Source organism: Cenococcum geophilum (genome assembly GCF_001692895.1).
Source record: "Cenococcum geophilum 1.58 unplaced genomic scaffold K441scaffold_13, whole genome shotgun sequence".
Classification (NCBI taxonomy): Eukaryota; Fungi; Ascomycota; class Dothideomycetes; order Gloniales; family Gloniaceae; genus Cenococcum; species Cenococcum geophilum.
Window position 1 is genome coordinate 1,609,964 of NW_027137571.1, and position 22,038 is coordinate 1,632,001.

General features: G+C 42.2%; 4 protein-coding genes across 4 annotated transcripts; 3 read left to right on the forward strand and 1 right to left on the reverse strand.

The window, feature by feature from the left end:
• The first annotated feature begins 889 nt into the window (after positions 1-889).
• K441DRAFT_47589 (glycoside hydrolase family 128 protein) lies at positions 890-2,221 on the forward strand. The gene is made up of 2 exons (XM_067641879.1): positions 890-1,663; positions 1,723-2,221. Exons 1-2 carry the CDS (start codon positions 975-977, stop codon positions 1,946-1,948), a joined length of 915 nt encoding a protein of 304 aa, XP_067505969.1. The 5' UTR covers positions 890-974; the 3' UTR covers positions 1,949-2,221.
• A 2,386-nt stretch (positions 2,222-4,607) lies between these two features.
• On the forward strand, positions 4,608-5,930 carry K441DRAFT_551810 (kinase-like protein; the record flags this gene model as incomplete). The annotated part of the gene is made up of 1 exon (XM_067643118.1): positions 4,608-5,930. A coding segment is annotated over one exon (1,323 nt), but the record flags the coding sequence as incomplete, so codon positions are not given.
• A 492-nt stretch (positions 5,931-6,422) lies between these two features.
• On the forward strand, positions 6,423-7,328 carry K441DRAFT_552602 (WD40 repeat-like protein; the record flags this gene model as incomplete). Its single annotated transcript, XM_067643156.1, has 1 exon — positions 6,423-7,328. One exon carries the CDS (start codon positions 6,423-6,425, stop codon positions 7,326-7,328), a length of 906 nt encoding a protein of 301 aa, XP_067505971.1.
• Positions 7,329-8,031: 703 nt separating this feature from the next.
• Positions 8,032-10,763, reverse strand: K441DRAFT_47624 (TRP-domain-containing protein). The gene is made up of 3 exons (XM_067641880.1): positions 10,252-10,763; positions 8,673-10,193; positions 8,032-8,619 (listed from the first exon to the last, which is right to left on the reverse strand). The coding sequence occupies exons 1-3, from the start codon at positions 10,568-10,570 to the stop codon at positions 8,243-8,245; spliced, it is 2,217 nt and encodes a 738-aa protein (XP_067505972.1). The 5' UTR covers positions 10,571-10,763; the 3' UTR covers positions 8,032-8,242.
• Between the last annotated feature and the right edge of the window lie 11,275 nt (positions 10,764-22,038).

Genomic DNA, 22,038 nt, shown 5'->3' on the forward strand with positions numbered 1-22,038 from the left:
GTGGGAGAATATGCATCTGCTCATTTTTGGTCACCAACATGTCTGTTACGCCCTCAGCAATCAAAGAGCAACGAATCCCATGGACTTGTGGTTACAGCCAAGTTATGTAAGCCCATGAAGGAGAAGTATCTCTCACCGCTGAGATTAAAGTGATTACAAGCACACGTCAATTTCAGCTGCGTTGTCCTCAGCTACTACCATTTTTCAGACTTCATAAACCAGCGCTTAGCCGTCAATTAGGAAGCACGTTGCAGTACAGGTTTGGACCATGCTGAAGTGGTCTTGTTGCCAGGTTTACGCAGATCAGCCAGTCAAAGGGAGGCGCCCCTGGTTTTGACGGGAGCATCCCTGAAATTTAGTTTTATTGAGGCGATACGCCAAGTCCAGACTCGTGGCTTGGACCGGCGCCACCTCTCAACGAAAGCCATCGGCCAATTCCAAAACTCCCCTTTCGGATGCCACTGCGCATCGATTGTCTCTCGATTGTGCATCGGGCAACGAACTTGCACGCTTGGGTCTGGCTTCCCGCGTGGTGCGTGCTCCACTTCTGCAGCTTAGACTATTTCTGGTTCGATGATAAGAGTCCGGTCGCGTCTTCAGCCTTGGAAGCCTCCGTGGGCTGGCTGGAACCGCTTTTGTCCATCTTCCAGCCTTTTGCGTATTTCACCTTCTCAGTCTCCCCCTTTCGCTGCTTGATGCCTTTCTAAACTCCCCGGTAGGGAATCCATCCTTCCTCATCCCAGCTTACTTTGTAGCGTTGTTAGCTCATTGTTAACAATCGTGTCCACTCGTTTCCCATTCTAACTGCCATCCGAGTTGAATCTTAATCCACCGTCTTTTTGTCTAATTGTAATTATCCGAGATATGCCGAAATAACCATCGTAATCGAAACACTCTGGGTAAAGCTTTAGGATAGGCCAAACGCCGCATTTCAATCAGCAGCTCAACAATCCACCGCACGAACATTTCCCGATATGCGCACTTTTTTGCTACTGCAGGCTTTCTCAGCCCTACCTTCAGTTCTCTGCACCACCTCCTCAAAGCGTGGTCTAGTGTATGTCCCAAGCGAGAAGCACCCAACGGACGACAATATCTGGGTTCAGTCTGGCTCCGATCTGACATGGTACTACAACTACGGACCCGAACCGTCAAACCCGTTCACAGGTTCACAAATGCAATTCGTCCCAATGTTATGGGGAGCATCAGACACGTCGACCGGCACACCATTCCTTGACAGCGTCAAGGCGCAGATTTCAGGCGGAGCCAACATCAGCTACGCCCTAGGATTCAACGAACCGGACGGACAAAGCTCAACCGGCGGCAGTGCAATTCCTGCAGATCTCGCAGCCTCTACTTGGATACGAGAAATTGAGCCTCTTCGCAAGCTCGGTGTGAAACTGGGCGCGCCTGCAGTGACTGGAGCCCCGTCCGGCTTCACCTGGCTTCAAAACTTTTTCACTCAATGCGCTGGCAAATGCACGCCTGATTTCATACCAGTGCACTGGTATGGCAATTTTGAAGGCCTGGCAAGTCATATTGGCCAAGTTATGGGGACGTATCCGAACATGACTGTCTGGGTCACTGAGTACGCTCTTCCGAATGCGGACCTCACCACAACTGAGACTTTCTACAACCAGTCCAGCGAGTACTTTGATCGCATGGAGTAAGTAACCCCGACCATGTCGAGGAATTATATGCTTGCTAATAACCCGGTTTCCACAGGAATATCACTCACTACTCTTACTTCGGCGCTTTTCGCAGCGATGTCTCTAACGTGGGACCCAACGCAACTTTCCTCACGCAAAACGGCAAACTCACAAATATCGGGAGCTGGTATCTAGGAGGAGCGGCTACAAGCAATATACCTAAGGGCGCCGCTGGGAAATCAGCTCTATTTGCTGGCTGGAGTCTGCTAGTCACTGCGGCGGCTTTCTGGCTCTTTGTTTAACGAACTGCACATTGGATTTGTTTCTTTTCCTGTAAAATGCTGTGTTAATGTATGGAGTTGGCTTAAACTTGGTCCAGGGTCTCTCGGAAGGAGTCTGTCTTAGTCCTTTTCCCAAGTGGGTACAGGCTGCGGTGTTTATATACAGGGGTGCTCATTCTTCTCCCTGTCTCAAGAATTCCACATGCTTCTATAACATTATTTAAGCTCGTGGCTCTTAATTGAAACTAATTTGGAAATAATTGCTATCATTCAAATCCTGCATGTCATCACCTAGCTGCAAATCATCATGTATGTGTCCATGAATTTCCTTTTTACTTTTATATTCATTTACGAACCCCTTTTCGTAACTCCGCGTTTCGTTTGCTAAGTTTTTCTCATTAAATTTTCAAATGCACAATCTAGGGGTCAAATATGATTAACAGTTGCACGAATATTTCACCTATGTCATAGTACAATACTAATACATTAACTTATCGTCAACAGCTCATCTACTATCTCCTCCGCGTGCAAAAACTGTCATTCAGGTATGAATGACACCAGAGGCCAAGGTTGTCTAATCGTTACGAGCCAGTTATCCTTGTCTATACGTGCACGGCCTTGCGAAATGTTGCAGGCTGTTTAAAAGAGCGTATTAGGGGCGATAGTGAAGCCTTTTGGAAAATTCTGCTTCCTGGGAACCCGATCAAAGCTTCTCCGCATTTTCTATCCTAGATTCCTTCATATACGAATCCGCTTCATCTCTAGCTTCCCCGCTCACGTCCCGGCTGGCGGTGTTCACGGCCACCGGATACAATTGCTTTATAACCTTTCTTTTTAAATCTTGCTACGCACGAGTGCACCGCCTTGGTCCACTTAATATAGCTACTATGATAGGATACCAAGGGTGGTTGCGTAAATGTATACAAAACGATATAATTGATATATGTAGCTCTTAGCGTTTTAATGATCTGCTTGGTTAGTTATTTTTTTGATTAACAGCCCTAGCGTCATTCCTGACGGAACATAAAAAAACTTACCTTGCTGATTGTCCCACGCAGCAACCATGCAGTGGTTTTATACTTCACCAAGGATGACTGGTTTTCGAGATTACGGTCCTCTTCTCCAACTATCATCATGGTTTCAACGTCACTCGGTAATACGGCATTGGGTATGCGAATCCGGCCTTACCCGCTTATTATATGCTTTATGTCTACAATAACCAATAAGGAATTTATAACAGTAGAGATGAGAAGATCGTCTCACCGACAAACAACGATACAGCAACGTTAATGCTAACTTCCTTATCATCATCCTTCTGCTTCTCGGCCTTTATTGTCGCGCTCAGTATCAACGAATAAAATCTGACACATCAAGCAAGATGCCGGCTTCATGTTAAATGTACTAGGTAGGTTCGCAGTGTTGATCATATATTTTCTTGCCGTGCAATCGTTGTACCTGCGTATCACGGCACCACGCCTAAGATAAAGCCCAAATATAACCTTGCGAACTTATATTGGCTATGATCACAGGGGATTTATGATTATAGAAATCGGGATTGTTTCTTCTCGCTTTTTCAAGGTTAAACGCACGTAATAGAAACTCTATATTTACTGTCACAGTTTATCTTTTTAATCCAATATTGGTTACAAACACTTGCTACATGTTTATTTCTTTGTGCCCAAAAGCGTACCATTCCGCGTATGCATTCGTAATAAGCATCATACATTAATAGATCTTCGATTATATTTCGAGTGAGTTTCGCGAGGTGCAATGTTTTAAACGTACCCCCTGCAACAGCTCAAATCTGAAGCATACTCTACTAGGTGCCTTCTGCCTGAAACATTGTTACCTGGAAGAGTAATAGAAGAGTAGATTCTGATTATATAGTAAGTCGATATAATCACGAAAATGGGTCTCAGTTACCTAGACTCAAGCCAACGAAGCGATTGGATCCTTGCGTCGAGGTGGCTGAAACTACGTGGCAGAAATGGAGCTGGCTGACACCACCATTGCATCCAAAGTTGCCCGGCCACAGCGTTTGATGTACAGCCTCTTCCAATCATGCAAAGTACCTACTGACTCCCCATGCAGACGCGATCTTCTTTTGTGGCAGAACTCCCCATCCGCCAAACCTTACGGCTAAATCCTCCCTTGCTATACATCCTAGGTCGTCATCATTCCGCTTCCACAACTCGTTGCATCCAGTTCGTGTCGTCCGTGTACCAATACGTCCTTCGCGAGCTCATACTATGGATTGAACGGATCTGGAAACAGCATAAGCAGGACTATCGGGCTCTGTCTAGTTGCTCTGCTGCTATATTAGATAGTGGGATCCAACTTTCTCTCTTACGTTGGTAGGAATTACGTACTCTTGATTGAGGTATTCCCATTTGTCGCTCGCTCGAGCTTTTCGCACTGCCCGCACGTCGTTGAATTAGCTTTGCGAAGCGTGTATATATTCTGCGCTGCAGGTTATCGAATTTCAGCTGATATTACCTGGCCGTGAGTGGTATGTTTTGCATAGATTTAGGGTCATGGCTTTGACTTCTGACTTCTTTCGATCTAGGACTTGAACCAGTAATTTTTGTCCTAAGGCCTTCTCAAAAGGTATACTGCAAGAATCTTGCACGCTTTGGATGTCGCCTACCAGTCAATGCCTACCAGCCTTGCAAATGCACTAATGGCGTCTAACGAAGCACCCACCACCTCGCCGCTATCCGCCAACCTTGACAACCGTTTGGCATCCTTCTTTGTTTCACTAAACGGACAAACACCCATAGGCCAACTGCCAGCTTTCAAAGATTCGGATATCCAAGAGATTGCTTCCATATTAGGACACTTAAACAAGTCTTGGGCCAGGGTTCCTCGGACTTACATTGTTTTGCGCGCTATTGGCCACTTAAACCTACTTGATACTTTCATCGACCTAGGTTTTACTGACCACTGGTTTCCGGTTATGATAGACCGTGGGATTCCTTCGTCGATTAGTCCTTCAGTGAAGATAAAATTCAAAGAAGCTCAATCGTTAGTGCTCACCAGGCTCATAGATCTAGAAAAGGGGGAACACGGCCAACATTTACATTTTTCCAAGAGCGAAATGCTCCCGTTCGAATTCAAGGGCGTACTAGGCACAGGAAGTTTTGGCCAGGTCGACAGGGTGCTCAGCTCTGTTAGCTACAAGGAGTATGCTCTGAAGCGAATTCATCGCGCCAAAGCTTTCGGACCCGATTCGAGTAAAGCTGTTAAACAATTTGTGGTTGAAATTAAGACGTTAAAGCGCGCGAAACATCGCCATATAGTCGAACTTGTGGGGAGTTACACTGATTCCAAGCACCTTGCTATCATAATGTCTCCCGTGGCTGATATGGACCTGGCAACATACCTGAAGCCAGAGCGAGTTCCTCCGTCGCCTGAGAAGTCGTCTACACTGCGGACGTATTTTGGATGTTTAGCAAACGCACTTGATTTCCTTCACAGCCATCAAATTCGCCACAAGGACATCAAGTCTCGAAACATCTTGATTAAAGACACAAATGTTCTTCTGACCGATTTCGGCCTAGCGCGCGATCTCAGTGACAGAGATGGTAGCACTACTGCAAGTGCTTGCGCTTTTACGCCCCGATATTGTGCACCTGAGGTCGCATTAGACACTGCTCGCAACACCAAGTCCGACATATGGTCCCTTGGATGTGTTTTCCTCGAGATTTTAGCAGTTCTCAAAGGCCAAACTACCGAATTTGTTAAGAGATATTTTGAGAGTAATGGTACTATGGAACCGTATCCATATCAAAACCTGGCAGCCGTGACCCAGATAACCCGAGAATTGAAAACTGTTGGGGAGGCTGTTGACAACATGCCAATTTCTTGGATTGAGATCATGCTACAGCATGACCAAAAGAAGAGACCAACAGCGGCGGAGATTGTGGACTGGAGTACGGCGCATGATCCTCAGCAGGACCATCAGTTTCGCTTCTGCGGCATTTGCTGCGTGGATATCGAGGATTCCGATGGCAGCGAGAACATAATTGACGACATTGCGTGCTATACAAACCAAACAGCATTGGAAGACGCCAATTCAGCGCTCCTTCCAGCAGAACCCCTAGAATCATCTGTTAATCTCTTTTACTCTCCGAGTCCTCACGATGCTACCGTTCAATCAATTCCACAAGAATGGGCACATACTGATCCGAGTCACGCACAGGACTCACAGCCACCCTACCCGAAAGAGCCTCCGCTTCACACCGAAGTTGAAGCATTACCCCTGGCACACCGGTACATGCTTGGTGGTAGGACTGGACTTGCCCCCACACTCGAGAACCAGCAGCAGCGGATTGAGGAAGAGCATCCTAAAATCTTAAAAGATAACCGCACTTTATTGCACTCATCCGAGAGTAACGTGAGTATGGCAGCATTCTCACCAAATGGTGACCTGGTGGCCATAGATTTCAACAGGAAAGTCGAGCTCTGGGATTCTGTAACAGGAACGTTTTATAGCATGTGTGAAATCCCGAGATCTGGGTTCTATGTCCAGAAAGTCTCCCCAGACACCAAGCTTACGGCATGCCTCTCTAGTGATGGAAAGGATAAACTCACTCTTTGGGATACCTTGACAGCGTCACCACGCGGCGTATTCGAAAACAATAAAGGGTTAACTTTCCCGGTAGAGTTTTCGCCGGACAGTAGGCTTTTGGCCTGTGTGACTCACGACAAGACGATTAAGCTCTGGAACACAGCAACGGGAGAGTCGCGCATTATGCTTCGGCAATTGGGTCAAATAACTTCTATAGCATTCTCTCCGGACAGCAAGCTTGTGGCAACCGTATATTACCATGGCACGATTAGGCTCTGGGATTCTGAGACAGGAGCACCACGCGCTGGGCTTGAAGGTCACTCTGGTTATGTAGCACATATTTCCTTCTCGCCAGATGGCAAACTTCTTGCATCTGCATCTAAGGACAAAAAAATCAAGCTCTGGGATGCTACCACAGGAGAGCTATGCACTGTGCTCAATGGTCACCAAGGTAAAGTGGTCCATGTAGTCTTCTCGCCGAACGGCAAGAGCATTGCATCTGCATCTGACGATAACACGGCTATGCTCTGGGATACTGCCACGGGGGCGCTGGATCTTACACTACGCCATTCGGATAAAGTCTTCGATGTAAAATTCTCGCCGGATGGAAATCTCTTAGCATCTACATCTTGGGAACATATGGTAAGACTCTGGGACCCCACAACCGGCATCTTGCGGAATATACTTGATGGCCACTCAAGTTTAATACGATTCGTATTATTTTCTCCCGATAGCAAGCTTGTAGCGACCGGATATGATACCACGATCAGGATCTGGGCCTCGGGGACCGGGGACCCTGTGGCTGAAGAAGATAACTTGGATTTTTCTTAAGAATGGCCCGGAATATGCCATTTCCCAGCCCGAAAGGCTGCATACCATCCCACAAGAGCAATCTCAGAGGAGCAATCTCTCAAGTCTATGCTAGGCACGATATTACCCTGTATTCTGAATCAGCACGCCGCCAATATTTCCATATTCTCCATTCACTCACACCCCGGAGGAAGAGCTATTTGCTCAAATGCTTCACACAGAAGCGCAAAATAGCAAGGATCAAACTCGCACCGCAGCCAGTACTTGCATGCAAGCTCGTCGGTCATATAGGGAAAATGCGATGGCTCACGATACAATCCTGCCTGTCTACCGAAGAAAGCTCACAGGCTCTGATCCAGGAGCACAGAACACAGGTATTCTTTGATGGAATAGCTTGGCTTGTCTTGAATGCCGCTAACGATGGGCGTAGTACTCAGCGATCGATGCCTTGATAGAGTAATAGGTAAATGGATATTCATGTGGAGAGCGATGGTAAGATCCCGGGAGTTCTGAGTCGAATAGCAAATACTGAGGGACAGTTAAATAGTGATACGGAAATTGGAGAATAGATAGGCGGAACGGGTGTCCAAACGGGGAGAACGAGAATTAAAAAGAGAAACACTATCCGGAAGTAGTGCACGAGCGTATGATACTGGTTATTTCAGCGCCCGCCTCTGGCGACCGCATATGCAATTACAACCTCTATCGATACCGTATAATGCAACAATAAAAACAAACTAAAATGAAAACGTCTGTGTCGTGGGTCGGTGAAGATTTTCTTCTCAACCCAATTTCCAACTTCAGAAAAGTCGCTTTGAAAAACAACCCACAAGTCCCCTCCCCAAAACTACCTTTTCCAGAAATATTGACATGTATACAAAGTGAACTTTCTTTAATCTACATCCTCCCACTTCCATTGCTAATCATTTTTGTTTTTAAGCATGTCCTCTATAACCCCCAACCCCAGGTGCCCCAAAATCCACATCTGGCAGCCTGGGTGCCCTATTTGGAGGTGGAGAGACACTCCGGTCATGGCTTCCGCTCCTATCATGGCTAATGCTCCGCCCATGTCTACCAGCGATACTAGCGGCATCGTTAAGCAGGCCCTCTTGGCCTTCACCCGGGAAGCGAGGGCGATTGAGGAAGCCAGTCTGCTGCTCGGAGATCGGGACAGGGTCATAGCCGCCTTTTAGTGGGGATGCAGATACCATGGGCCCTCGCATTGATGTGTGCTTGTATTCGGTAGGATCCATGAGGAGTGAATTTCGGGCGTCAAGAGGTGTAAGGTTGTCTAGATCGCGGTTGAGTTTTTCTGTTTAAGGTTAGAACGTGCTATGTAGTGTGAATGGAGTGATTCAAACCTACCGGCTTCTTTCCTCTTCTTGCGGTGGGGATTGTCGCGGCAGCAAATGATTATTGCATTAACTGCTATAAGAATAGCCAGAACAGCCGTAAGAACAGACTGCATAACAACCAGAATGAGGCCAGAGATCGTCTTCGTTGTTTGAGATATGCCCAGTTGTTCGACGAAGACTAGAATGCAGACAACGGAGAGCACACGAACAACTTGAATAACGATGTTGATCCAGTTACCAGACTTTAGTGAATATGGCCGGGACCAGAGGAGCAGGATAAACATCAAAGACTCAATGATGAGCTGACCGGATGTCTGTACGAGGCCATGACCATCAGCGCCAGCGATAACGCAGCCTCTGGCGAACATGTAGACGATGTATGGGACGAAGATCCACCAATAGCTCTTTTTGTAAGCGTCGTAGAACAAGCTGTACCTCCTCCAGATTTCCTTATCCTCAAAGAGTGCTGTGGCATCTCCCTCCAATTTTTTAAACCTATTAGCCAGCTGCCAGATCTTCCAGGCAAAGAATGCTAGGATAGCTGTGAATATACCAAGAGTAATGCCCGCGAGTAATTTAGCGGCCCATGAGTCACCGTTCGTAAATTGGTACACGCAATACAGGGTCCAAACGCCATAAAGCAATAGGATCAAGTTGGTGATGGTCTTTGCAAGGAGCCACCAGTATCGCTTGCGGAAGCTCGTCAGGCTTTTAGGGAAGGATCCAAAGAGGGCCCAAGTCTCGAGGATTACTTTGAAGAGGAGGATACCGACAGTAATGGCAGCAATGACAATGGCGAAAATAAGCAGAACAGTCATGAAAGTGTTTGCTTGTGGGATAGTAAGCTCCTCAACGTAGCCTTGGATGCCGTGGACGATGTGCATTACTTTGTTATCTGCAGGAGTGGTACTGCCATCCGTTCCATTGACATTCGTGGTAAGCGAGTCGCGAGCGAAAAGAACGAGGTTCTCCATTCCACGCTTGGTGAGGTTCGTGCTGGAAGTATCGTAAATAAGAGTGGCATTCTTCAGGTAAGACACACTGTCCGTAGTCAGGTTACCACCTGTGGCCTTGCGGAAGTTGTCAATCGAGGTCTGCATTCCTTCCCAGTAAATGATACCACCACTGAATGCAAAATTTTTTGTGAAGCTCCGGTATACACCAGGATACTGAACGCTCATCATGCCGTTCAGTGCCATGGATTGGAACCAACCCATGACCTCTCCAAAGGTCGGGCTAGGTGTAGCAGAACCTGCGTGAGCGCCAGCACCTAGGGCCGATATACCCGAGAGTAGGAGTGCAGCTCCGGCTATACCTGCAGCCACATAGGACACCGCTGGAACGCTAAGAGATTTCCCGTTGTCCACCGTGGATGTGATACAAGCAAGTGGCTGGCCACTATCAAGTGATTTTAATTGTAATGTTGCTTGCCCGTCAAGATCGGGGACGGTGAAAGCAATAGATGGAATCTGTGATGCGAAACTGTCAGGAATATCCTGTTCGCCTTGAGCAGCAAAGTCACCAGCGGGTACTATACAGACGTTAGCGAACGGTACTTGAGTTTGAGGAAGACACAGGGTGGTTGTTACCTGGACATAGCTGCGCGACGAAATTGTCCGAGGAGCAAGGGTTGAAGTTCTTTTGGTACACCTGCTTGCCATACGCTGTCACGGTCATTGATGCCGTAACGTTCTGCGCCTTCTCACTTGTGCCGGCAACATCGAAATCTATCTTCTTCGTTGCTCGATTGAACGATATGTTCAACTTGTTCACTTGGATATCTGAATTTGCTTGGCATGTGCTAAAACCATTTGTCTGAAGGATATCGCCACCTAGTACTCCTAGCGGTAGAGTTCCGAGAAGAAGCAAAGGTGCGAGCATTGTAGAACATGTGCTGTGAAATTTCATGTTTATAGATGTGGTCGCCTGTACAGGCGGTACTCCGAATAAGAGTTGCCCAGGAGATCGGATTCGTGATCCACAGGGCTCGGCAGGTGAGGAATGAAGTATCGGAGCCGTTATTTATCGCGTCTGGCAATACTAGGAAATGTTCGTGACAGCGAAAGGTGAAAGCGTTGATCGATTAAACTATGACGGTTCGAGCAGGATCAACCTTGTTCGTGCCGTTGAAGAATAGGAAGGATATGAACAAGGATAGCTGTAGAAGAAGTCGGAAAGAGAGGACAGGACCAGTGAAGTCTTTCGACAGAACGAGCGAGAGTGAAACGAGAGAAAAGAGGCGAAGCGTCAGGTGTTGAAGGAGTCGTTGTGGTTGAGGATGGGGTGTGGAGTTTGATGGACGGACCCGAAGGGGGAGCGAAGTCGTTTCAGGGTCTCGGCAAAGTAAGGGTGGCGGTCGTTTGGCGTGTTCGACGGAGCACGAAAATAGCAGGGTGTCGTAATAATCGTCGATTACGGGTAACGGTTATACGAGTTCAGCGATGCGTCCTAAGGGTTGCAGGATGTGCAGGGCTCTAGAAAGTCCAGAAAATCCCTTCCTCAAGTATTTGGCGTCAGTCTTCCAGCACTACTGCACAGCAACGAGGTCAGCTTGCGCCCCACGAGCGATGCCGCTGGACAATGTGACGCTGCAAGGCCAGCCAAGAATCTCGTTCGACGACCAAGTCGTATGGCCCGCTTGGGGCAGCCAGACTACAGCACTGCTTCATACTCCCAAAAAAACATTCAGGAGCCTTTTTGCTTGCCGCTCCTGCATCTCTTCTTCCACAAGGTCACTTTTCAAAACAGCCAACGAGGCATCGTGAACATCACAACCCCTCCAATATTCTGTACACGGCGGCTCTGTCCACCTCTCCGGCGGTTGCGTGTCGCGCGAATGCACGGAGGGGTGTTGAGGCCGAAGCAAGCCTCTGTGCCAAGTCGCTCGTGTCGGTCGTGGCTGTGTGCGCCTATTTTTGGGATCTCCTGCGCCAGCGCCCACGCCATCAAATTCCTCATCCTGGCCAAAGAATTTTCAAGAAAACTAGGTCGTATACGTATGTATGTATGTATATTCTATTATGGCCATGCACCATCTAGGGTATGGGCCGTTACAGAGCGCTAACTAAATACTTCCTGCCATTAATATGCTTGCTCTAGTTTAGAAGCTAACTATAAGAACTATATATCTATTACCTAACACTATACTCAACTAAGAAAAAAATAAAGGAAAGTAATGTGTTACTATTAAAGAAAGTTAGAGTTTAGAGGCAAGCCTAAGTAAGTAGTTTTCGATGCCTTGTGTCCGTAGGGCTATTCTAGCGTTATGCGCTTCTTAATTGGCGATATACTAGTAAAGGCACGTATAGAGGAGGCTTATAGTGTATTTAGTTAGATAATTAGAGGAGGAATTTTTAAGAGTCTTTGCTTATTAATATTAGCTTCTATGCTCTCTATATCTTATATACTTAGGTGTAAACATCTAGTCTCCTTTATAAATTTAATTATAGCTTTAACTACGCTAATATCTAGCTTCCAGCGCTTAATTAGGCCGTTAATATTCCTACCTCCTTCTTATCTACGTAAGTAGCCTCCTAATATATATAATAGATCCCTAAATTAATCTCTATATTACTCTTTTAGTTTAATCCTCTGCTACGCCCACCTCCTATAAGAGAAGAGGAAGTGCTGTATTAACTCTATAAGCCCGTAGTCATATAACGCCGTCTTTAATACATTAATTTTATAGAGATATTCCTTTAGAAATAACTTGCCGGTCTATAGCTATGCAAGGATAGCAGTTTCTAAGCTAATTAGCTGCTAGTATAATCCTACAGCCTTTCTAAGGTAGAGTGCTACATTAATTTTTTTTATAAACTTACCCGTATTAGATCTTCCTAATAAAAGCGGTTCTATTATTATCTTGGCTCTTTTTAACGCTTGCGTCATAAGGTACCATAAAAGGCCGTCTCTCTATAGTGGCTCCTCGCTCTCTAATCTTATTACTGCTTTAGTAAGCTTATTAGCCTTTTTATTTCCTATAAATCCTAAATAGCCTAAAATCTAGTATAGCGTGATATTGTTTAGCTAAAGCTTCTTTAAGATCTCTATAACTATTTCCTGGCAGGCTCCAGCCCTCTAGCTCTATACTAATAGCAACGCTAATTACAAGTTAGAGAATATTCTTATACTAAATATAGGTATTAGAAAACCTACTTAGTCAACAGCCGTGCATATAGGGTTCTATAGCTAGTTAGCTGCCTTACTAATTACTAAAAGCTCTATAAGGTAGGCGTTAGCCTAATTAAAGCTTGCCACCATTTTTAAAAGCGTTGCTTTAGATAGCGTAGCATATACACTAACTCCTGCCCTACTATTGCGCACCGATATATTAATGTATATATTAACCTGCCCTAGCTTATAGTCTTTAATAATAGCTTAAGTATAATCTTCGTTCTTATATATTACCACATTAGGCTTAGCCACCTATAGCGGGCATGTATACGGTTTAACCTCTAGCACCCCATTTACCTAGATATCCTCACACATCTCTACTATCCTTTAAAGTGGCGATTAGTGCTATCTATAGAGCCTCTATCTTCGAATTATCTAATAAGGATATAATTTACCTAGTTTATAAATTAATACCCAGAACGCAATAGCCTGGTTACGCAGCCTTTACTTAAAAGGGAGTAAGCCAGCTTCTATTTTTGCTATTAGTAGGGCAATAGAGCGGAACCCCCTAATAATAGCTTATACCGTAATCCTCTACGCCTACTAGAGGAGCTATATTAACTCTTATATCATAAGCGGGTACTATATTAGCGACGTATAGTCTACTACTAGTAGGACTAAGCTCTTAGCTAGCTACTTAACGCTCTTAAACTACAGTCCCTTTAATCTACGCAACGCTAGCACCACCTTAGTGGCTTTACCTGCCTTATCTACTAGGTGCGCCTTAAACCGTAGCTCCTTATTAAGGATTACCCTAAGGATTTTGACTTTCTAAGTTGGGGGGATCCCTTTTCCTTTAAATTGGAGTAGTGTGGTAGTATCCCTACCTACTTCTTTATATCTAATAAGGTGGATAAATAACGTTTTCTTCGCTTTAAATTAGGCTTTATTGGTTCTCTCCTATTTCTTAAGTATTAGTATAATCTTGCCCTAGATAATCTGCGTGTTTTCCTCCGCCGTAGGGCCTATAACCTATACTAAGTAGTTATTAACAAAGGCCATAGAGCTGCTATTTCTAGGTGCGCTTTATATAAGATCCGCGTTAAAGAATAGAAAGAGTATTAGGGCTAGTACTAATCCCTACAGGAGACCCGCCTACGGGAGCGCCTGTACCTCTAATGTATATCTATTAACTAGGATATAGGCTTAATGGTTTGTATAAAAGTCCTATACCTATTATATAATTATCTAAGGTATCTAACGCTGCCGTAATCTCCTGATTTCCAGCTCTATAGCTATATTATTATACGTACCCTTAATATTAAATAATACTAGAGATAGCGTCTTCTTTCCTTTCTACGCTTTAAATACGTCCTCATAGAGATATAATAGCGCATATATTGTTGACCTTTGCTTCCTAGCTCTAAAGTGCGTCTTAGGTAGTAGGCTATATTCCTCCACTAGGTATACTATCCTCTCCGCTACTAGTAATTTAAGTACTTTTCCTAGCGTTAGGAGGAGGGAGATCGGCCTATAGTTATTTACTACCGTATAGTCCCCCCACTTTAGCTTTTATAGCGGCATAATCTTTACTACCTTTTATTCCTAGGGTACCTTTCCTGTCTTAAGTAATTTGGTAAAGATAGTGGTGATTTTACCACTCAGTATGGGCCACAGCTCTCGCCACACCCTAGCTAGTAGGCCGTCCCTTTTAGGAGCTTTATCTGGGCTAGCCCTAAACACAACTGCCTTAACCTTATATTTAGCAATAGGCTCCTATAGTAATTAGTTATAGCTAGTCATAGCTTCCTCCTCTTATTCGCACGGCGGTGGGACCGGAAAGAATGCCTAGAGTAGTTCTCTTACAATATTATAGTTCTCCGTAATAACCTTTCCCTATCCTCCATCCTTTTTAATTAGCGGTATTCTAGCGAACGCGGATATAGCCTACGGATTAAGGTATTTTGACGCTTTCTATATATTGTTACTGTTACTAAGGAATTCGTCCTAATAGAGCTTCCTATATCGCCGAATAGTCCTATAAAAGAGTTTCTTCGCTCTTGCTGCGACATTATATAGCTTAGGGTTGTTCCTTTTTTGCCTCCGCATTGCGCTATTTTTGTTCCTCTAGTATATATATAACTTCCTTAGCGTTATAAGGTTTTCGTTCTACTATTTTTTTATATATAGTAATGGTCTGGCCCGTTAGCAGTGTACTTTAAGGGCTTTATTAACCCACCTATTAAGGTAGTTAACTATTTCGTCTATATCTTTTGTAGGGAATCCTATCTCTTTCTATCGCTTTACGTCTTCTTATATCTTATCCTAGTTTATATTTTTAATAAGTAGCCTCTCCTAGCTCTTCTACATATCTATATTAACCTAGAAGCTAGTATAAATAGCTCTATAGTCTAATCCGTACTTATACTCCTAAATAGCGTACTTTACTAGTTTACTTACTAGGCCTAGGGTTGCAAGTATAAGGTCAATTGTTAATATTCACCCTACGTCGCTTTTAAACGTAGGTATTCCCACTAAAAGTAGGCTCTAGAGTGACCGGTCCGCCATAAAGTTAATAATTAGCGCGCTTTCTTCCTGCGTTAATGTGGTACTGATATAACTTCCTCCCTATAGCAGATTATGCCGATTAAAGTTACCTGCGATTACTACCTTGGTGTGTAGGTCGCGTAATAGTTTACCCTAAATTAGCCTATTAATTATCTCCAGTCTGCTAGAGAGCTCCTCTAGGTTCTCTTCCTTAGTTCTCCTTAAATATCTATCTGGAATGTATACCAACATAATTATAAGTCTCCTTTGGCTAACGTGCGCTACCACCGCCGTAATATCTGCTAAATCTACCTATAGTTATATAGCTGCCAACTCTCTAGATGCCTAGATATATAACCTAACTAGGGGATACCGCTGCTGCCTGCCTATTGGGACAAATCTTATTTACCAGGGATTTAAGCTAGCTAACACTACTTCCCTATCTAAGAGAAAGCAGTAAGGCTCCTAGCCTAAAATAAAGTAAAAGTCCGCTAGCGCTTTGTTATTATATAGCGCATACTACGCCTCCCTATACTTCTTTATATTCGCCTAAAGGATCCAGAGTTTTCTATTTATAGCGCTATTATATAAGAATCCTATCTATCTCTTTTTTATATGCTAGGCATTTACAGTATAAGGCTTAGTAAGGACCCTAGCAGTTTACGCAGTGTAGATTTACCGTCTTACACCAAAGATAGCCTTCCCGCCCACATATTTCGCACGTGTTAGGTTACGTATAGTCTCTAGCCCTATATCTAAACCTTTTATATTTATAGCATGCTATAGGGGTGCGTCGCTCCTTAAATAGTAATATAATAATCGCGCCTCCCCTAAATAACACGTTGTTTAACGTAAGTAGCTTCTCTATATCCTCCTTTACTGCCACTTTAACAATTACCAACGCGTGCTAGCTGCGCGGCCTTAGTTGTCCCAGCCATCTTATTATACATACCTCTACCCTATTCTCTACCCTAAAGCGCTCTATAGCTAACTTACTTACTTTTCCGCTATTAATATCTATCGCTAAAGGTACTTTAACCTAGTCCGCCTTAACCATATACCACTTAGGTCCGATAAGCCTCGCCCTAAGAATATACGGTTTAAGCCATTAAGCAGTCGTCTACCTAAATATAGCTTTTTTATCTTTTTCTACTAAGAATCTAATAATGCTCGCGCTGTCGCTTGTTCGCTATACGCGGAAGTCCTTAAGTATAGCTCCCATAAGCCCCTTAACATCCTTTATACCTTATACAATAGTTTACTTTACTGCTTTAGTAATAACTACCCTCTTTATTGCCTCTAAACCTGCTTAGCTAACATCTATCACTAGCTACTAATTAGGTTCCTTAGGGTTCCTAGCGCTTGTCGTTTATAGTAAGGTTATCTCTAACCCTACTATACCTCTACTAGCCACTACTAATGCCTATAATTATATTAGAGCTAAGGGAGTGTTTAGTTACGCTCGCAAGGACCAAATAGCCTTTTAGAGTTCAGCATTTTACTTTTTAAGGCTTTACTATTCCAATTTAATATCTATAAAGTCATTTCTAATGCTCTTAATAATGCTATTCTAGTTTATAATAATGTTGCTCTGCTATACTATAGTTTCTTTAAGGCTTTTAATAAGTTAATAAAATTCGTTATAATTAATACCTCCTCCTTTACGTTCGGGTAAGGTAAAGACTCTTACTGTAGAAAATGGAGGCAGTATATGCTGTATAGCTTATAGTTCGGTTTATAGTGCGGTTATCTGCTGTTTAAACTATACTAATATTTAGGCTCGTGTCCTCAGCGACTACTAGGCCTCTTACACCTTCGCGCTCGGTTTCTTTATACGTCTTAGTGGAGCTACTAGCGGGTCTAAAGGTAGTATTGCTAATACGCGTTTAGGGGTTAAAGCAGCTATTAGGGCTCTGGGGCTTCGTTCAGTAGGCCGCAGGGGCCGCTTTATAGCGGGAACTAGCTAAACGAAAGACTAGGATTTAATTAAAAGAAAGTCCGAGATAAATATCCTTTGTATGTATAAGGTCGTATATAAGGGGTTAGCACGTATAAGACGGATGCCCCCCTGCTAGTATGTTTTTAAAATACGTAAGCCACCTTCAAAATACACGGGCTGTGTTATTCTGCAAGCGTACTAGCAGGAAGGGCGTCCTGCCCCGATAGGTTGATAATTGAGCCGGGAAACGCTTTTTCTATATCCGTTAGCCAAACAATACCATTTGTTTAATTATGCGAAAAATCACTTCCAAGAATGAAAAGTTCTGAGACTTGGTACACCAACGCCCTATCGTATTCGGTATCAGCAGTTTGTAATAAAAGGAAAGGAGGAAATATTTCATTAGGAGTTTTGAGTATTATGCCTCTCGGGAGGGCTCCCGAGAGCTGGTAATGATCCATTAGCTAGTATTGATATATCCATCTAGGTGTCTGTGGAAGATGGTGACATCGTAGCGATGATGTGATATTTTAGCAGCAATGTAAAAACTAGCGGAGTCAGAGACAGGTTGCGTGAGAATGTAGAGATATACATCACACTGCCCCCAGTCAGAATCTTCTTTTTGCTTTGGTTCGATGTCTTGCTTTCTTGTTGTTCATTTGTCCTGCTAGTCAAGAATAATTTCTTTCAAATATCTCACTGTGAAAAGCAGCTGTATAGGAAATGTCGATCGTGACTTCTAATAAGAACTCACACCTTGGGCTAAAGTTACGTCCAGAGCCTAAAGGCTTTTTAAAGTGTGTCAAGTAGTTATATTGTATATTTTTACTTAGCAGTAAGCGTTATAATATTACGCTCTATGAAGGTCGATCTTCTCAAGGGTCGGAGGGTCAAAATTGGGCCTTCTAACCCTTTCCGCAAACGCGAAGCGCCAACCCTCGTCTACGTATGTATGTATGTATATATGTATATTCTATTATAGCCATGCACTATCTAGGGTATAGGCCGTTATAGAACGCTAACTAAATACTTCCTGCCATTAATATGCTTGCTCTAGTTTAGAAGCTAACTATAAGAACTATATATCTATTACCTAATATTATATTTAACTGTAACGGGACTAGCCCAGTTATAGTAGGAATGTCTCGGTAAAGCACTCGACAGATGAATTCCGACGCTTTAACCAAATTCTGCCGAATTCTGCCAGCTTAATCGACTTCTACCAAGTTCTGCCAGATCCATTGAATTCTACTAAAGTCAGTCGAAGACCGCGTATACACGTGCGCACGTATTAACCACTAAGACCCCTAACTATTTGGTATATAACTCTCTTATTATTCCTTTCTCTTCTTTATATAACGTCTTGTTCTTAGCGAGAGCTATATACCCTTAGATTTAGATAGAATTTATATTATTCCTTTAAATCTTCCCTAAAGTCTCTTCGCGCCCATATATTATGTTATGTTAAAATAACTACTATTAAAATAGCAAACGAACTTAAACCCTCTGCGTTAACTATAAGTATTATAGCCCTAGTTAGGGAATAGTTAACTATAATGTAATAGTCCTTTATAGATGCTTTGGCCTAAAAGCGAGCGACATTAAAAGCTTAGTACTAGTAATTAATAGGAGTAATGTCACAGCGACTTAGTCAATCGAGGCACGAGCGCCGTAAAGAACGTATGCAAGCCTGTACAATTGGTAGTCTATGGACTCGGATATCAAGATGAGGAGCAGAAGGTGGAAAAGGACACGTCTATATACATATGCCAAGGCTCAAGCGAGCCCCCTGACTAGATCCGTTACGGTGCCGTAACAAGTAATCCGCGAAGAACTCCGTAACCTTAAAGCACTTATATTAGAGACCCTAATAGTAACACCTATAAATAAAATTAAAATAACTGTATATAAACCCGGCCTGTTAAATATAAACCCTAAACTAGTAATAATAGCTTAACCTATACCTATAATAGACTTAGTACCTACTATAAAATCTAAAAAGCTCCCTAACCCTCTAATATTTAATAGAAACTAAAATAACCTATATCCCTTTATAACTAAGCTCCGTCTTAAACTCTTAATAAACTATAACTAATACCCTACTAAAGCTAGTAAGATTAGCTATGGAATGTCTTATTTAAATAAAGACGCTGCATAAACTATAGACCTATTCTTTTATAACGGCACCTTTATTAATTTTAAAATCTTTATCTCTTTATTAGAACAAACGTATAATAACGCTAGCTATAAATATACAGCTGTTACTAAACTTAAAAACCTATAATAACGAAACCGAGACTTTACTAGCTTCTTTTCGGAATTTTTAGGCCTTATTAGTAAACTAGATTAGAATAAAGCCGCTAAAGTTACTACTCTCTATTAAGCTATCTAAGATAAAATTTAAGTATAGTTAATAGGTAGAGAACTGCTAAAGGACTTACCCGAATTTGCTATAATATATTAATAAATTAATAAGGACCTTTAATATAATAAATAAACTTATTCCCTAAAGCTAACTATACCTTATATTTAAAACTCTATAAAACCGGTATATACCCTAAAGCATAATCCGTCTCTAAAACTAAAAAGCCTTATATATAACCCTATAGACCTTAACATTACTTAATCCTATATACCCTTAGAAACTAATAAATAAAGAATATAAGCCATAAATAGAGAATGCTTTAGATATAGTAAAAGGGGATATATTTAAAGAAATTACTAAACTTACCCTTTTAAAAAGGTCTAATATAGTTCCTTTTAGTTTTTAAATTATACTTATTTTATAAATTATACTTAGTTACTATAAAGTGTCTTACCTTTAATTAATTTAGAAAATAAATTATCCTAGGGCTAAGTTGCGCCTTAGGATAAGAAGTGGAAGAGTATAAGTATTTAGGCTCTTTTAGCGCTAATATATAATATAACTCCCTTAATATACTCGGCGAAATTTAAATACTTAAAAAATAAGAGGAAGTATAAATTCTTATAAATAGCGGAGCTACTAATATAGGTTTTATTAATATAAACTATGTAAAAACTTAACGCTTAAATTTAAAGAAACTTAATAAGCCCTAAGGCCTATAAGGCTTTAATAGTAAGCCTTTAATATATAGCGAACTAATATACTACACTTTTATAAAGATATGGATAGGCAAATACCTTAAATATATTTCCCTATTTATAATACCCTTAAAGCATTATAAGGTAATACTTAAATATAAATAGCTAAAACAATATAACCCTCTAATTAGCTAGGTTAAAAATAACTAAAATTCCGTATAACCTACTACTAAGTTATTACTACTAGAATCTTATTATTGGGGAAGACGCAGCCGGATTTAGAGGCTCCTCCCCCCCGTTTTAGGAGGCTGTTTCTCCTCGCTTAGACCCATATCTATTGCTGCTTTTATAACATACTAAGCATGCCAAGGACGGCAGGGTCTTCCTCATTCACCCACTAAACCTAGAAGCTCCCCAAACGTCCCTCAGCGGCTAACGTTATTTAAAAAGCCATAGACATCCACCGCCTACCTTTATCCTCATCCTTCGCTAAAAGCACTACCCTCATATAACGAAACCTCCCTTCTACACTACGCTCCTTTAACCCTTTTCCCACAGTAGCTACGTATACATTTTCCTTTGCTATTATATCGTTCACTTCTAATACTTAATTTCTAGGTTTCTACCTATGGGATTTTTTTGCCCTGTCCCGCTCTTAAGAACGCCAATCTCCCGTAAAGCCTTTTTCAGCGTTCCTATTAACAGCAGTCGCTCTTAAGCTAGCTTCTATATGTAAGTAACTAGCAGCTACTAAAGCACTAAGACACTACGCGTTTAACTACCATGCCCTCTTAAAGTAAGAAATGGCGAAATATAAATCCAGCCTCTAGCTTAGACTCCAAACTAGGCAAGCCGTTTTATTCTAAGCTAGCTTTAGACTTAGATTTAAGCTCTAACTCTAAAGCTAGGGAAGACGCCAATTCTAAAGGGGAATATTTATAGCAGAGGATTGCGTATTATAAGGACTAAGGAAGGGCGAAGTTAAAACGGAAGCCTTAGTCTACTTCTCTTATTAAGCGTAAGTTCCGAAATTAGGAAAAGTTTATTTATATTTAAACTAAAATTCACCTTATAATACTAACAATTTATATTTAGGTTCTACCTAAAAGTTAAGTCTAACCCAACTAAGGCCCTTTATTAGTATATAGCCGACACGTTTAAAATATACCTCAAATGGCGCATAAAGAATTCTTAAATTAAGAAGGAAAGCACAATCCAGTTATACTGGAGACGAATGCTATGCAAATTCATAGATGTGGTAGGCCATAGTATAAACAATAGCGTAGAACTTAATATACAAGATATAGGTAATCTTTAATTTTTTAAAAAAAAATCCTGGCTAATTTATTACAGTGGATCCTAACCTACTTAATGCCAATATATAAGCTAGACATATTAAAGAAAGAAAAGTATACAATATATATGCAAGACTTATATACAATTATTAATGCCTATTAGATAATGGACGTAAAGCCTTACTATAGTCGTTTTCAAGTATAAATAGGAGTAATCCTCCTCCTCTCCGGTACTACGGCAATAAGACCCCAAGCTCTTATTAAAAGTTTAAGCGCGAGAGGCTCCAATAAAGCACTTTTGTATAAATATATTATAATCCTAAAAGTTCGTAATATAAAAAACTTTAATTAAACCACAACTGTTGCCCTCGTAAGTCTTATATATATTAAGAATTCTAGAGGCACAGGTAGACGGTATA

Bases quoted from the DNA above. Each gene is read 5' to 3' on its own strand.
- K441DRAFT_47589 (XM_067641879.1), top strand. From the start codon at position 975: ATGCGCACTTTTTTGCTACTGCAGGCTTTCTCAGCCCTACCTTCAGTT. The intron at 1,664-1,722 runs GTAAGTAACCCC...CGGTTTCCACAG, and splicing joins GAGTACTTTGATCGCATGGA to GAATATCACTCACTACTCTT.
- K441DRAFT_47624 (XM_067641880.1), bottom strand. From the start codon at position 10,570: ATGAAATTTCACAGCACATGTTCTACAATGCTCGCACCTTTGCTTCTT. The intron at 10,194-10,251 runs GTAACAACCACC...ACGTCTGTATAG, and splicing joins CGTCGCGCAGCTATGTCCAG to TACCCGCTGGTGACTTTGCT. The intron at 8,620-8,672 runs GTAGGTTTGAAT...AACCTTAAACAG, and splicing joins CAAGAAGAGGAAAGAAGCCG to AAAAACTCAACCGCGATCTA.